Raw genomic sequence first — 15,483 nt, 5'->3', positions numbered from 1 at the left:
CCACTGCCAACACATGTCTTAAATAGGTCTGCTTCTTGTGTCCGCCCTGCCACAACCAGGACCTCTAACGTGGACTACTACAACCTTCTAACCCTTCTCCTGACTTTCTGTCTGCTGCCTGCAAGCACAAGACAGATAAGGATCCTTCCGTGCTGAAGGCCCTGGGGCAGCTCCCATCGCGCTCAGGGTAAGGCTGGATGATCTAGCTCCTGCCTGCCTCTCCCCGCCCTTCTAACCACACTGCCTTCCTTTCTGCCCCTCGAGCACCAGCGTGGCAAGCCCTTTCCCGCCTCAGGCCTTGATGCTCTTCAGAGAGGCATTCCCCAGCCTCTTTACTGTAAATCTCGGCGTTCCCTTCATAGAACTTCTCACCACCTGTAACTAGCTGTGCCTACAAGAGAGTCCCTGCTACGTGAAAGTTCCATGAGAGCAGGGACCCTGTCTACGTTGGCGGTGGGTGTAGCCATCCCACTGGCTGAGTGAACGGATGCTTGCACAGTGGCGCTGGGTGGGGAAGACAGGGCTCCCGGCTCCGGCTTTCCTAAACAATGGATGAGTCAGCAGACGCCAGCGGTTAGCGTGCGAGAGAGGACTTCTCCGTGGGAAGCTGCCGTGCCGCACAAAGGACTGGCGAGCCTCGCTGGGGTCAGGCTGGGCTCGGCATTCCCCTCAGACTTTGGCCTCAGTGGGCAGTCCTACGGAGAGGGGTGTTTATTTAAAAACAAACAACAACAGGACGGGTCCAGGCAAGCTTCTACCCAGGCGGTAGACTGGCCTTCAGAGCTGCCATCTAAAATGAGGGGTGATTCCCGGATGGCTGCCTTCCCACCTGTCTGATGGCAGATTCCAAAGGCTTGGCTCCAGTCAAGAGGGGACAGGATGAAAGCATCTGTTGCCATAGCAATCACAGTGCTCCTGGGGCCGAGGCTCAAGCTTTCAGATAAACAACTATTTACAGAAGTGGAGAAAAAACAAGCAAACAGAGAGGGACAAAAAAAATGGGAAAACGGCAAGAAGTAATCCTACCAGTGCTGCAAGAAACGCTCTGAAAATACAACACAGGAGCTGAGAGTAGAATCCTCCCACCAGCACAGGAGTGGCCTCCTGCCGGGACACATCCGGAACAAAAGGCCCCATTGACACAAACATCTGTTACTACTAAACACTTAGGAATCAATATTTTCATAAAGGTTTTTTTTTCCTTTTGGCTTTAAAGAGTTACTGTCTGCCAGGCTACCAGACCCTAACCTTCTCTAAGTCCACAGCCACCACATAAAGTAACTATTAGAACTTCAAATGAAGAATTTGGTCCCGGAAATGGCCTTGTGCTAGTTTTTTCCTGAACAGAGACACCAGGAAAATGTCAGAAGGCAAATCCAAACCCACACCCTGAAAGACTTAAAACATAACAATCACATCCCTGGGAAGATGAGTAATCTAGCCCAATTTAATTTAAAAAGGAAACACAGCAGATTTAAGAGATGGCCTGGACGTGCCTTGCAGGAAAGGAGGAGCGTGATGGGGAGGACAGGAAGGTAACGGGATCACGTAGTGCTTTACCTCAACACCTGCATATCCTCCGGGGAGTTCCGCACCTCGTCCTGGAGGCGACGCCAGCGCAGGCAAGCCCTCAGCTCCCGCTGCTCCTGGGCATCGTGGGGGGCCAGCTGCTTGGAGCACAGACACACAAACACAAATGCTCAGGACACAGTCACTGTCGTCTTCCCGCGGAGTCGGAGCCACCACTGGAGCAGCCGGCTTTGTTTCAGGGGGGATGGCACAGACAGTCCCCGCCACACCTTGCGCTCCATCAGAAAGGGCCTCTTAGGTCCTCAAACAAAGAACCAGCCCTCACTCCTGCACTGCCTGTTTGGGAGGTGCCTCCTGGCCCTGGAACCTCCCCCTGCCCCCTCACCTCCACCCCTGGCCTGGAAAGAGCAGACCTCCCTAGGGAGCCATTTCCACTCTGATCCCATCCAGCCTTTTCCTGCTTTGTCTTCTTGCACAGGGTGGGAAAGGTCCCCTCCATTTACCTCCTACTTTTTCCAGCCCTCAGTTTTGTTAAGGGCTGTTTACAGTGCAGCCAGCTAATGCAACCCAGATGATTCTGTTTGCATATAACCAGAAAGAGTGCACTGCCTGGACTCACTCCTGGGGAGGGGAAGGCCATCACACCCTGCCCTACTGGTCAGAATTGGCTCCTGTCACTCGATGTGCTCACAAGGCCCCATGGCTGTAACCCCACAAGGGAGGGCAGCAGAGCATCCACTGTGGAGGGAACTGTCAGTGTCTACAGGCATTTCTGGGAATTAAAGGTCCCTAACAGTTCCCTCAACAGATATTTACTGATTCTCTGCTAGGCCCTGAGGACATAATGGACACAGCTCTGAACGCGAGGAGTCCAGGGAGACAGATAAGCACAGTAACCATCAGAATTCAGTGATGGCAGGGGTTAAGGAAGAACCCAGATGCCACCTGGCCAACCAGGGTGGTCAGAAGGCTTTCCTGAAGAGGTGTTCCCCAGGGACAGCAGGAGCCAGCCAGGGGAGGAGGAATTTCAGGAAGCTGGAAAGCATGTACAAAGCTCGTGGGGCCTGGCAAGAGTGTGAAATGTTCTAAAAATGGTGAGGGTTAGGGGCAGGCAGGGAGCAGGCTGCCAGCCAGGGAGGGACAGAGGTGCCAAGTAGCTGGCAGAGGCCAGGTGATCAAGGCACTCTGTGTGTCCTGTTGTCGTGGACTGAGTTGTGTTGTCCCCTTCCCCAACAAAAATCATGTGTTGAAGCCCTAATCACAGCTGTGACTGTATTTGGAGATAGGGCCTTTAAGGAGGTAATTAAGGTTAAATGAGTTCAAAAGGATGGGGCCCTAATCTAATAGGGTTGGTGTCTTTATAGTAAGAGGAAGAGACACTAAAACTCTCTCTCCATGTGTGCACTGAGGAAAGGCCATGTGAGGACACAGTGAGAAGATGGCCCTTCCCAAGCCAGGGAAGAGAGGCCTCACCAGAAACCAAGCCTGTCAGCACCTTGGTCTTGGATTTCCAACCTCCCAAACTGCGAGAAAAACAAGTGTCTGTTGTTTAAGTCTCCTGGTCTGCGGTACTTTGTTATGGCAGACCAAGCTGACTATGACAGCTGTGAAGGAGTTTAGACTTTCTCCAAGTTGATGACAAGTTATACGATTCAACTTGCCACTAACTCAATTCACCTCTCCCTACAGAATGCCACTCTGAGAGGAATGTGGGTTTCTATCTCCTAGTTCAAAGATTTCTCACTCCCCTTTGCTGTACTTGCTAACGCTCGGTGCTGCACAATGCAGTCTCCTGGGCAGCAAAGCAACACGGCACCCTCACGCCCTGTTCAGTGATGAAATGACCTGCTGACTGGGAGTCCCGTGAGGTGGCCCACCCTTTCCTGCCCCAAGGAGCACTCCTCTCCTGCTTGGGAGGCTTGCTGTGAACACTTGTCAGGGACCATCAGCAGCTCAGTCTAACTCAACCTTCAAGGAAGGGGCCAGAGCAATGGATGTACTCTGGAAATGTTTCCAAACTTTGTGCTGGTTCTAGAATGGCCACTTCACTTCAGGGGTGTCCATGTTGAAGACTTACTGCGTGTACCTTAAAGGATGATGAGGTGGATTGCCCCCTACTCCAGGTTAAGGGAAAAGGAGGGATAGAGAAACTTCAACTCCTACTTGCCCTTTGAGACCCACAAGAAGTCACCTCCTCCAAGAAGGCTTTCTGGATTTTCTCATACCCAGCCTCTTCCACCTGTGAACTCCCACAATATTTGGTGTTTACCTCTCTTTTCTAACTTATTTTCTTCTTCCTTCTACTGTGTGCTTTCCTTATCTTCAAAATTAGACTCTGACCTCTTTCAGAGCGGCGTTGTAGTCTTATCCTTTTATCCCTACAGATCTAGCACAGAATGGACACATGGAAGTTGTGCAGTTGTGAGATGCAGCCAGGCCAGCGTCGTGCCTTTTTTGGTAGAGACAGATGTAAGGTAGGGCAGCTGGAGGGAGGACACAAGCAAAGAGATTCCAGGAGGTCCAGGCAAGGGGAAGGATAAAGGGGGAGCGTTCTTTGGGGATTCAGGAGGTAAAGGACAGAGAGATGATCATCGGATGCCTGGCATACACTCAGGATTATGAAGAATAGCATAAATCTGATTGTCTCAGGATGGAAGTACCTCAGGGAAGTGATGGTGAAAGAGGCACATTTACACTAAACCTATTTATCCTGGCTGAATGCCTACTATGTGCAAGGTGGTGGCAAAATCAAAGAGGAAGAGAACAAGTAAGGAGAACTGGTATTTCTTGAACACCCTCCATGTGTCAGGCACTGTGTTACGCTCATTCACACACTATCCCTTTCACTCTGCAAGGTTAAGCATTCCTACACCCATTTTATAAATGAGGAAACTGAGGCTCAGGGAGGCTACATAACCTACTGTAAACAGCAAAGCTGGGATTCCAAGTCCGGTCCGACTCCAAACCCAGCCCCTTTGCTCGAGAACCTTCCAGGTGGCCTCTCTCCACAGGATTCTGTGTGGAGGGGGACACAACCATGCACGCTGCTAGCTCTACAGCCAAGGTGTGAAAGGGGGAGGATGAGTAAGACACAGTGCCACTTTGAAAGGGGTCACAGTCTAGTCGTGATGATAGAAAGAAGAAAAAAGTGAGAAAAAACAGGTGAGGAAGTACAGATGCAGTGGAAATCCAAAGTTTCTAGAAGAGTATTATTGAACTGTGAGTGAGATGAACAGTCTGGGCTATCAAGGGAAGGTGACCTTGAGCTGCTAGTGAAAGACAAATAGGATTTCAACAGGCAGAAGGAACTTGGACAAAATCACGCAGATATGCACAAACTTGGGAATTTCAGAAAAAGTCAAGTAGTCCAGGGTGTAGAGATGGTAGGGAACAGAAGTGGCCAAATATGAGAAATTAGAAAATAAGCAGGAAGCCGGTTAGCTGCCATATCTTCCTTATTGCTGGTGGCTAATTCTTTAAAGTTGAGGTTGTAAAAAACAATAAAAAACAAAGCCCACAGATCCATAGAACAGACTGGTGGTTGCCAGAGACAGGGGTCAGAAAGTGGGAGAAGGGGTCAAAACGTACAATCTTCCAGATTTAAAATAAACAAGTCTTGCGGATGTAATATACAGAAAGGTGACTATAGTTAATAACACAGTATTGCATTTTTGGAAGTGTTGAGAGTAGATCTTAAAGTTTTCATCACAAGAAAAAAAATTGTAACTATGTAAGGTGACTAATGTTAACTAGACTTGTTATAATTTCACAATGTATACAAACATAGAATTATTATGTTGTACACCCAGAACTAGTGTAAGGTTATAGGTCAATTTTACCTAAATTTAAAAATTTTTTTAAATAAAAATAAAGTTAAAAAAAAAAGGTCGAGGTTGCAAACTGGGAGTGTGTTGACTAGGTCTGGCCTCGGTGTATGTTTGGTTTGCATATTTTTTAAATTAGTAAATTTCACATAAAAATCCAGAGTCATAATTTCCTTTAAAAAACTAGAAGTCCAGGTTGTATTGAGCCCTCCTTTCAGCATGACAGCAATCGGTTAGAGACGAGGAGAAGCTTCCGGTTTGCCACAGTCCTTCCCATTCCCGAATCTATAACACCAACTGCTTCATTCTTTATTACTTGCCAGCAGACATCTGAGATCATGACTCTTGATTTAAAATTTCGTCTCATTATTTAATAAAACAAAACACACCACAACCATCCCACAAAGGAGTGCTTGAGTATGTACAGTACCACCTTTTCTTCAAGTCTTTGCTCAGATGTCCCCTTATCAGAGAGCTTCGCTGATCAGCACCTTTTAAAACAGCACTAAACCCACCTCTCTCTATCCGGCTTCATTTTCTTGACAGTACTCATCACTACATGTTAAAGATGTAGTCGTGTATCTGTTCTCTCTCTCATCGCTAGACCATGAACCCCGTGGGGAGCAAGGACTCTCCTCCCACTTACAAAGCAAATAGAACAAGTGCCTAAGCGCATTAATGAGCACTCAATACCTATCTGTTGAATAGGAAGACTCTGAGTTGAACTTGACTCTGGGTAGTGAAATGCTTAGTGCACTTGAAACCTACCTGCTGCGCCTTGGCCCAGAATACATCTTCCAAGTGAGTGGCGAACCCTTCACTGAGCCACTCTTCCGTCCAGTCTCGGGCCCCGATAGCCAGGCCAAACCAGGCGTGAGCAATTTCATGGCAGAGACGGGTCCCACAGAACTGGCTCATTCCAGTCAAGGTGCTCTGAGAGAGGAAGACGAGGTGTGGGCTGTGGATCATGGGGGAGAAAACACACACAGTCTTATCAGGGCCTGTCCTCATGGCCGCCCCCAGGGCTGGCTTTCTCAGCCCTGACAGCCTGTTATTATCGTGTGCATGCTAGATCACGACCAATAGGCTCGCAGCTTAGGTGCTTTTAGAAATAAATAAAGTGGCAGTTTAAGTTCCTGGCAGAGGTTCAGGTTGCCTTTTCTGCCAAGCAGTCGTCTCCGTCATCAAGCAGCTATTACCTGTAATAAGCAACCTGCACCGAGGTTTTACACTGAAGAAATTACAAGGCGATGGAAGCACTTACCCTGAAATCTGGACTGTAAAAGAAGAGCAGGTGTTAGAATGTGAAGCCCATGCTGTCAAGACAGTGATCAAAGAAGACCCTTCAGCCAAAAAATCCGAGCAGCTTACAAACAAAGTGAGAAGTCATGCAGAAGGACGGGGAAAGCCGAGAAGAATGGAACCAAACATTTCCTAGTTCAGACTGAGGGTGGTTACAGAGGCAACAAACTCCTAGGTGCCATGAGTGGGTGAGGTCTCAAGAGACTCTGATAAAGGCTGAGTCTCTGTGAGGTCGAGATTTTCAAAGGTATCTTCTATCTTTAGATGCTTATACGTTCCCATGACATAAAACTAAGCAGAGAGAGAAAGAAGGGAATTAACTCACTCAGGTGTGCAAATGGTTCCAGGGCTGGCACCAGCCTGGGAGATTTATCTAATCCCATTTCCCACACCTTCTTTTAAAACCCCAAATACCATGATTAGAATTGCATGGATGGAATGGGAAGAAGGGAGGCTGAAGAGAGAAGAGGCAAAGGAAATACCTCCTGTGCTTCCACCTTCGGTATATCTCATTTATACAGGACTCGTTTACCGTCTTATGAATGAAGAATTTGCTCTTTAAAAGAAAGCACTCTCGGGCTTCCCTGGTGGCGCAGTGGTTGAGAGTCCACCTGCCGATGCAGGGGACCCGGGTTCGTGCCCCGGTCCGGGAAGATCCCACATGCCGCGGAGCAGCTGGGCCCATGAACCATGGCCGCTGGGGCTGTGCGTCCGGAGCCTGTGCTCCGCAATGGGAGAGGCCACAACAGTGAGAGGCCCGCGTACCGGGGGGCGGGGGAAGCACTCTCCTCCATCGATCGAACAAAAGCAGTCGTGAAACCTTCCAAATTAAGAAGCTGTACACACTGGTTCGTTCCTTTAAAAGCCATGCATTTGCCATCGTGCGGGCTCTGCACAAGCCAGGACGGCTTGCGGTTTTGTCCTCTGCCCCCACGGCGGCCAATAGAGAAAACCCCACCTGTACTTGCCTTGCGCAGCATCGCCCGTTCAGCTCAGAGAGCTCAACTGAAAGCGCGGGAGTCCTGTGTGCCAAAATAGACAGCTTTCATGTGAAATAATAACAGGGCAGGCGCGCAAATGAGAAGGTGTCAGCCAGGATCCCGGCAGAGCCCACCAGAAACGCCAGGAATTAGAAGTGTAGTTGGGGCATTTAGGATACAAAGGTGCCATGCAGTATGCAAACAACAGAAGTTCAGAGCACTAACTCAGGAAAAAAAAAAAAAAAAAAAGGAAGGAAGGAAGGCAGACAGGAAGGAAAGGGAAAAGGGTGAGAGGGAGGGAAGGAGGGAGGGAGGAAACAGAGGCCCAGGAGCTAAACTTCTTCTTCCTGAGAAAGTGGCCCCATGGAGAAGACAAACTGCAAAACCTGGCATTTTCAAGTAAATAACCCTTTGCTCTGGCATGTGCAGCGCTGCAAAGAAAAGCCACAGAAATGTACCAAGTAAATAACATTCCAGACATACTGCTGGCAGCACTTCACCCTTTTGGCTAAAGCAAAACAGAAGCAACTTCGGGCTTTGTAAACAGGCTCACAGACAGCCTGCGCTGGAAAGGTCTTCTGGCCAGAGACCCAGACGGTGCACACGCAGTTACAGAGACGGTACAGCTGAGCAGACCCCGCAGCCCAAGGGGTGTACACACGCTGATGACTGTGACATGGCAGCGAGACTGTTCATCACGAAGAAAAAGCCTGCCCTGTCCACGGCGACCTGCTCGCTGCTTTGTCCCAGCGTGGAAGCCGAGCCAGGCTCTTTTATGCAAATATCGAAGTCCGCAAGGGCCTGAAGGAAGGCACAAAACCAGCTGTGTGTGTGTGGGGGGGATGGCATTTCATTTTCCTGTCCTGTAGTTTTTCCCCTTCAACAGTCTTTGTTGTCTCCACCAGACCTCCTTCCCCACCTGTCAGTACTCTGGAGATACCACTCTGGCCTTGGCTGGGCTCAGGACAGACCCTGGCATTGCTGGAATGGTGCCTGAATTCCCGCTTCCCATCCTCAATACTTTCTTCCTAGCCAGGGAGAAATGTATTTCCTCCTGCCTTCTGAGAAAGACCAAAGCTTAAACTTCCTCCTAGATCGGAGGATGTGCGTTTCACTTGATATAAATGACCCTGTTATCAGTGGAAAGCAATTTTCCAGTTGAGAACCAGACCCCAAATCCTCCTGCAGCGGCGTTTGTCTTCTAAGGTTGGGTTTTACCTGTGGATAATAGCTTCTATGAGCGAAATAGGTTCTTTCTTAAACTGAATTAAAAACACAGAATAAGGTTTTGATAACCTTTCTCAAGGGTTGTTAACAAAATTCTGGCATAAAAGGACCAATAGAATTTTTTTTTCTTGGAGAATTTCTTCCTCTCCTTTTGAACCTAAGTGTCAGGATTTTTCATGTTAAGTAGAATTTTTAAACTGCTTTTTCCAACAATGAATGAAGAAAGGTATAATGCTCTTAAACTCACTTCAAGGAATAATATTAAATATTCCTCTACCAGCAGATAATCTCCTTCATGCCCACCTTCAAAACAAAATAAATGTTTAGAATTTTCTACTCCTACCTTACACTTGATTTATAAGTTTTACCCCTGGGTTCCTCACACTTTCTGAGTTCTCAGAATCTTATTCATGGTCCTAATCAGCCAGCGGGACACCAGCCTTCATTCTGACAGGCCCTATTTGAAAACAGGTTTTCTTTTTTTTTTTCCTTTTTCCCCTGAAAGGGCCTGTGTCAACTGCCTCTACAAATGCCAAATTGTTGATTCATCATCGTTACAGAGGATGGAAGATAATCACTTCAATGACATCTTCATCCTAAAGAAGGTTTTTGGTTTGGGTTTTGGTTTTTTTTTTTTTTTAATCACAGAGTTGATCATTTTTCCCAAATAAGAGATGGGTGGGAAAGTAATATTTTCAACTCTCAAAAAGTACAAGCCCTCTTGTTTTGTATTCTCCATCATAAATTCTCTTTCACTGCAAGTGATCTAGGAGGCCAGCAGGGCAGAGCAGGGGGGTAGGCAGAGCGACAGCAGGACACGTGTTCTCCTTCTTTCCCAGGAGACCACCAGCAGCGGGGCTGCCTCCCGACAAAGGCCACGTGGTGCTGTCTGTCTGCCGCCTTGCCCCTCAAGATTAAAAATATCATTTCTGGTCTGAAAACAGTTTCTCAAGATTGTTCCTAAAAGCCACCTCCCCACCCAGATTAGAAGGCTGTGTCAGTTCATTTAAAACATGCTTCTAGCAGAGGAGGAAGGAGTGCCTTCATTAAGCGGGAGCTGCTCCAATCCTTCGGGAGGAATTCAATTTGGAGCGGAAATGGGGAATTTCATCAGATCTTAAGCAGGGGCTGGAGTGTGATTTATTTCTGCTTTGTCCAGGGAGACGTGACCAGCGTGGCTCACCTTGCTGCTCAGGGAGAGGTACAGCACTGGGGGCTCCAGCCCTGCCGGCTGCAGGGGGACCAGGAGGACAGGAAATTGCTTTTGGTTAAGCACAAGAAGAGCTCCAGGCCACCCCTCCATTACACTGGAGTAGATCCCAACTCCCCTCAGGGGGAGCAGATTCACTTTTTGTACAGATTCTTGGAGGTTTGTCCAGGAAACAGACACATATTCTTCAAGTTTGAACTTCTTATGGGTTCAAAGTTTTTCACAATCTCAACATGTGGAGCCCAATAGCCCATTAGAGAGAGGAAAGAAGAACAAAGAAAGAGGGGAACTCAGGCTCCTGTACTTTCAGACTTAAACTGGAGAGTTCTAAGGGCCTCATAATCATGTGAAAGCAACTTTTACTTGCATGACTTAATTACTTGCAAATTTAATTTGGATGACTGAAAGGTAGACCCATAGTAGTCTGGGGCAATCTGAAAGGGAGGACAAATCATAGTTAGCTGTCCCTTAGACTCAGGACATGCTTTCTCTTCCTCAGTAAGGTGTGATGTGATTTGTGCCAGTACCTCATTCGGTGCATTTACAAACCAAATGCTCGGCTCCGGCCCCTTCACCTGTGCAATGAAATCCCTTAGCCCCGCTCTCCGATGCAGTCTAAGGTAGGGGACGTGTCTGTTGTCCCAAAGGCAAAGGGATGGCCCAGGTGACCTGGAGGGCCTCTGCTCCCCTCTGGCTCTGAGACTGCTCAGCGGAGACTAGTAACCTTCCCTTTGCTCCATCAGGCATCCCGCGCTGTGGCCACATGTTGTAGTCTTGAACTGGCGCCTTAGGAGATATGGGGATATGGGCCTTTCGGTAGCCTGAGGGGGAAACCAGATCTAAAAACTGGAAGAAAACTTACTACAGCGGATCAACACAAGGATCTAGGTTTGAGAGAAAAAGCTAATGTTAGTTAGTGTATGTTTTCCTTTAAAAATTCTAAATGGCGGGACTTCCCTGGCGATCCAGTGGTTAGGACTCCGCACTTCCAACTGCAGGGGGCCCAGGTCGGATCCCTGGTCAGGGAACTAAGATCCCGCAGACCATGCAGCGTGGCCAAAAAATTAAAAATTAAAAAATAAAAATTCTAAATAGCAAAGAGGCAGTAAAACATCTACTCACTTATCTAAATGAATTTTGGCTAAAACTGCCAAGATGACTATAGCAGAGAGTGACTGAGGGGAAGCCCCAGGGCCAGAGACTTCTACCAGAAACATATACTCCTTCGAAAGACTCCAATGCTTGAGTATCTGCTATGTGCTAGGCACTATATTTTACATACATCATCTCAGGAGATAGATTTTATTATCAGCCCCATTTTACAGACGATGAAAGTGAAGCACAGAGAGGTAAAAGGACTAGCTCAAGGTCACACAGCTGGTAAGTAATGGAGCTGGTATTTCCATTCATGCAATCTTGACCCTGAAGTCCTACTCTGACCCACTCTGCCCAGGGTCACTGGGTTTAGACCTGTGGCTTCAGGGCTCCCATTCCTCTGTGCCAGCTCAAGCCGGTGGTACAATGTTCACTGTTCTCCCTGGTGTTCCATCTTCAGAGTCCACCCAAGGGGAGCGACCAGCCACACCCCAGGACCCAGCTAGAACTGACCGGAGGTTATCAGACCTTGTGATCAGCAAAGCTTCGGCCTCTTTCTGGTGAGAAGGAAGGTAGGGAAGGAAGGGAGAGGGGAAAAGAGAGGGGAGCATCACTACTCCTCTGCTGAAGCCCCCCAAGAGCCTAAATTCCTGAATGCAACACCATTCTTCCTAACCCTGTCCTATGCCAGGTCCCTTGTGGGCCACTGCAAGGGGATGCTCAGACAAGCAGGTGCAAGGGTGCAAGGGTCAGTCCCTAGGGTACGATTTCAGGAGCCCAGGAAGGACAACATGCCAGACTGCCTACTGCCTCTCCCCAGCCTCTACCTCCCACCCCCTTTTGTTAAAGCCTGACTTTTTTTTTTCCTGAAGAGACAGTATTTTTTATAGCAGTTTTGGGTTCACAGAAAAACTGAGCAGAAAGTACAGAGACTTGCCATACGCCCCGCTGCCACACACACAGCCTCCTCCTCTATCAACCTCCCCCGTCAGAGTGGTGCATTTGTTATTACAGATGACAAATCTACATTGATATATCATTACCCAGGGTCCGTAGCTTACATTAGGGTTCACTCTTGGTGTGGTGCAGTCTGTGGATTTGGACAAACGTATAATGACATGTATCCACCATTATAGTATCATATAGAGTAGTTTCACTGCCCTAAAAAATCCTCTGATTTTTTTTTTTAAGAAGAGATGGTTTAAAGCGATCACAAACTCAAAGGACTACAGGAGCCAAGAAGATAACAAAATGAGGGAGGTGGATAACTCAGTGGAGAGAGTAGAAAAAAGATGAGAAAGTAGACAAAGAGGTGGGGGAGTAGACAGGAGATGGGAAAGTAGATGATGAGATGAAGGAAGTAGATAAGATGGGGGAAGCTGGTAACAAAAGTTGGGAAGTAGATAACAATAGAGGGAAGTGGGTAAGGAGATGGGGAACTAGGTAATGAGAGGTGGGGAAACAGATAAAATGAGGAAAGCACATAACAAAAGGTAGGAAGTAGATGACAAGATGGAAGTAGAGAACAAGATGAGGGAAGTAGATAACGAGATCAGGGGAGTGATAACAATATAAGGAAATAGGTAACTACGGGAGGAAAGTAGGAAACAATAGGGGGAAGTAGATAACACATTTAAAAAACGTTTTGCCAAAGCAAACCAACCTGTGGACAGGAGCTACAAGTTTATCATCTCAGGTTTGAAGCAGTTACCTTAGGAGGAGAAGTGCACGGCCTCATGGCACGTTGAGGTGTAACATCTGGATCCCACCAGGTTCCGCGTGGCTGCTCGCAGAAAAGAGGGAAAGGCCCCAAAGCTGAGCACGGATGACAGCTGGGAGGAGAGAGGGGGCTCCTCCTGAGGTACAAGGAGGGGGAAAGTGGTGCCGCTGGGGACACCGAAATATTTTTGCCAGCTTCATAGTTTTGTTTAGTGCCGTCCTTGGCCTACTGCTAAGAGTAAAAATTAATAGCATGGCCATGACAAAACATGGAGACCACCTCTGACTCTAGACAACCGAGACCGCCTTTGGTGGACTGCTCGGCTAGCGATAAGCAGAGCCATAAGCAGAGAGGACACTTCACTTCTGTGTGCAGGCATCGTCCCTAGAGCTGGATTTCTACCTCTCAGTCCTACCCTGAGAGAGGAAAGTGGCTACCCTGCCTGAGGAAGGTGGCAGGGTTGGTGTCTCATGGTTCTGCTCACCTAAAAAGCTAAATAAAGCTTTAAGTGGATGTCTCAGGTTTTAAAGCTAAAGATCCAGAGACAAAAACCAGTATTTGACTGAATTTTCCAACTCTAGATTTGGACTCCTTTCTCTCGGAATCTTAAGGTACATGTTCAACCTAAGGAGTCTCTGGATGCTCACAGGGGAGAAGAAAGAATTAACTTTTTTTTTTTTTTTTTAAGTTACTGAACACTCTGGTGTTTTGGATACCAGGGGCACACCCATACCCAACTATATAAACGATATTTATTGGAGCTGAAGAGGTCTTCTGAATCATCTCTAAATGAGTTATGAACTGAGAGCTGTGCATTTTCTGCAGGATCTGGAGAACTCTTCTGGTAAGTAATTACCAATTAAAACGTGTTGGCAGCCTCCACTGGAGCACATGGATGACAAAATGTGATTCTCTCTGCTCCCTCACCCCCGCCCCCCCTCCCGGCCTCCCCAGCCAGGGTGATGATGTTTGTTCCCATAAAGAGAGCTAATAAAATTAGCCTCTACCATGATACAGGGAAAATCTTTATTTAATAAAATAATGCATTTTGCTTCATTCCCAGAACAGCAATAATATGGCACAACTGAGAACCATAATAGCTCATCCAGTTGGTTTTTGCTGTGTGTACAAGTCTGTCATTTGTGGCCATGTGGAAGCTTGGAAAGCTGCTTCATGAAGGGAGACGTCTGGGCAGCTTGCACCACCCGCAGTAAGAGCAGCGCGGTTATGGGTTTCCTTTGAAATACAATGCAAGCACTCTCTGGATCCACAAATCAAGTCTAAAGAAAGAAATGGTGGGGAATTCCCAAAGGGTACTCAGAACTTTAATTGGTGAGGGGGCCATCAGTTGCTTCCACAACCGAGAGCAAGCACCCGTGGCCCAGTCAGGCAATCTGGGCATCTGAAAACTCATGATGTAGTCAGAAACGTGTTTATGTGTTGTGCTGGGGGCTGGCGGAGGCACACATGAAGCACAAAGGCCGGTCGTTACAGCCACAGGCCTGGATACCGCAGGGCACTGCAGGCTGAGAGGATGAGCCTTGAAAGCAGATGCTGGTGTGGAAGGACACACGAGTTTCCTCTGCCAGACAGCCACACTGTCAACTAGCTTTCAAAGCAGGTGGTTACTTTGGGTAGGAACGAGCACCAGAGCTACCTTAGGGCTTAGGGTGTCAGAATCAGTTCTATCACGAAATCAAAGTTGGATCTAGGATAAGAGAATTGAAGGAAGCTGAGTTCAAGTATTCCCTGACAGTTGCAATGATGGTGGTGGAGAAAAAGAAAAGGAAAAATAAAGTACTGATGACAGTAAACTCTTAGACATCGCTTACCCTCTCTCAGGCACAGTTCTAAGGACTTTATGTTCACTAACTCATTCAATTCTAACAATAACGCTGTGAGGGAGATATTATTATCCCCGTTTTACACACAAGTAAACTAAGCCACAGAGAAGTTTTACTGCTTGTCCAAGATCCCATAGTTGGTATGTGTCAAAGCTGATTCAAATACAGGCAGCCTGGCTCGCATACATGTTTTGCTTGATCCACATCAGCGTGTTTCAGAATCACCTAAAGGTAGGTTGTTAGACAAATACTAGACACTCAGTTAAACCTGAATTTCATATAAATAACTAATAATTTTTTAGTGTGTGTCCCATGCAATATTGCTAAACCTGGCAACCCACCTGGAGGGCTTGTTAAAACAAATCATGGGACCCACACCTCCCAAGAGTCTGATTCATAGGCCTGGGTGGAGCCTGAGATCTGCATCTTCTATGAAGTTTCCAGGTGATGCTGGTGTTACTGATCCAGGGACCTCACCCTGAGAGCCGCTGATCTACACTTTGACAGACGCATTTTTAACTTAAAAAAAAAAGAAATCCATTGCCAAAATTTATAAATAGGAAGATTTCACCTAGAAATCCAGATTTTCTAATTTTATTTAAAATCTGAAAGATACGACTACACTAGGCTCACATTCCTATGTAGTAACTGCAGCTGAACAGCAGCTGACCCTTTCGGAGGGGGCTTGGGCTCCCCAGCTCCCCGTCACTCCCCCCTATCTCCCCACCACTGGCTGACTCCATTTGCCACT

General features: G+C 47.5%; 1 protein-coding gene across 1 annotated transcript in view; it reads right to left on the bottom strand.

The window, feature by feature from the left end:
* AOPEP (aminopeptidase O (putative)) overlaps positions 1–15,483 on the bottom strand; it is a 357,455-nt gene that overhangs the window by 144,999 nt on the left and 196,973 nt on the right. Inside the window, exons 6-7 of the mRNA XM_024753805.1 lie at positions 6,123–6,312; positions 1,561–1,667 (exon numbers count right to left, since the gene is read on the bottom strand). Coding sequence (XP_024609573.1) covers positions 1,561–1,667; positions 6,123–6,312 — 297 coding nt within the window. The remainder of the gene's footprint in view (positions 1–1,560; positions 1,668–6,122; positions 6,313–15,483) is intronic.

Source organism: Neophocaena asiaeorientalis, unplaced genomic scaffold, assembly GCF_003031525.2.
Source record: "Neophocaena asiaeorientalis asiaeorientalis breed wild unplaced genomic scaffold, Neophocaena_asiaeorientalis_V1.1 scaffold220, whole genome shotgun sequence".
Classification (NCBI taxonomy): Eukaryota; Metazoa; Chordata; class Mammalia; order Artiodactyla; family Phocoenidae; genus Neophocaena; species Neophocaena asiaeorientalis.
This window is presented reverse-complemented; position numbering and strand designations above follow the sequence as displayed.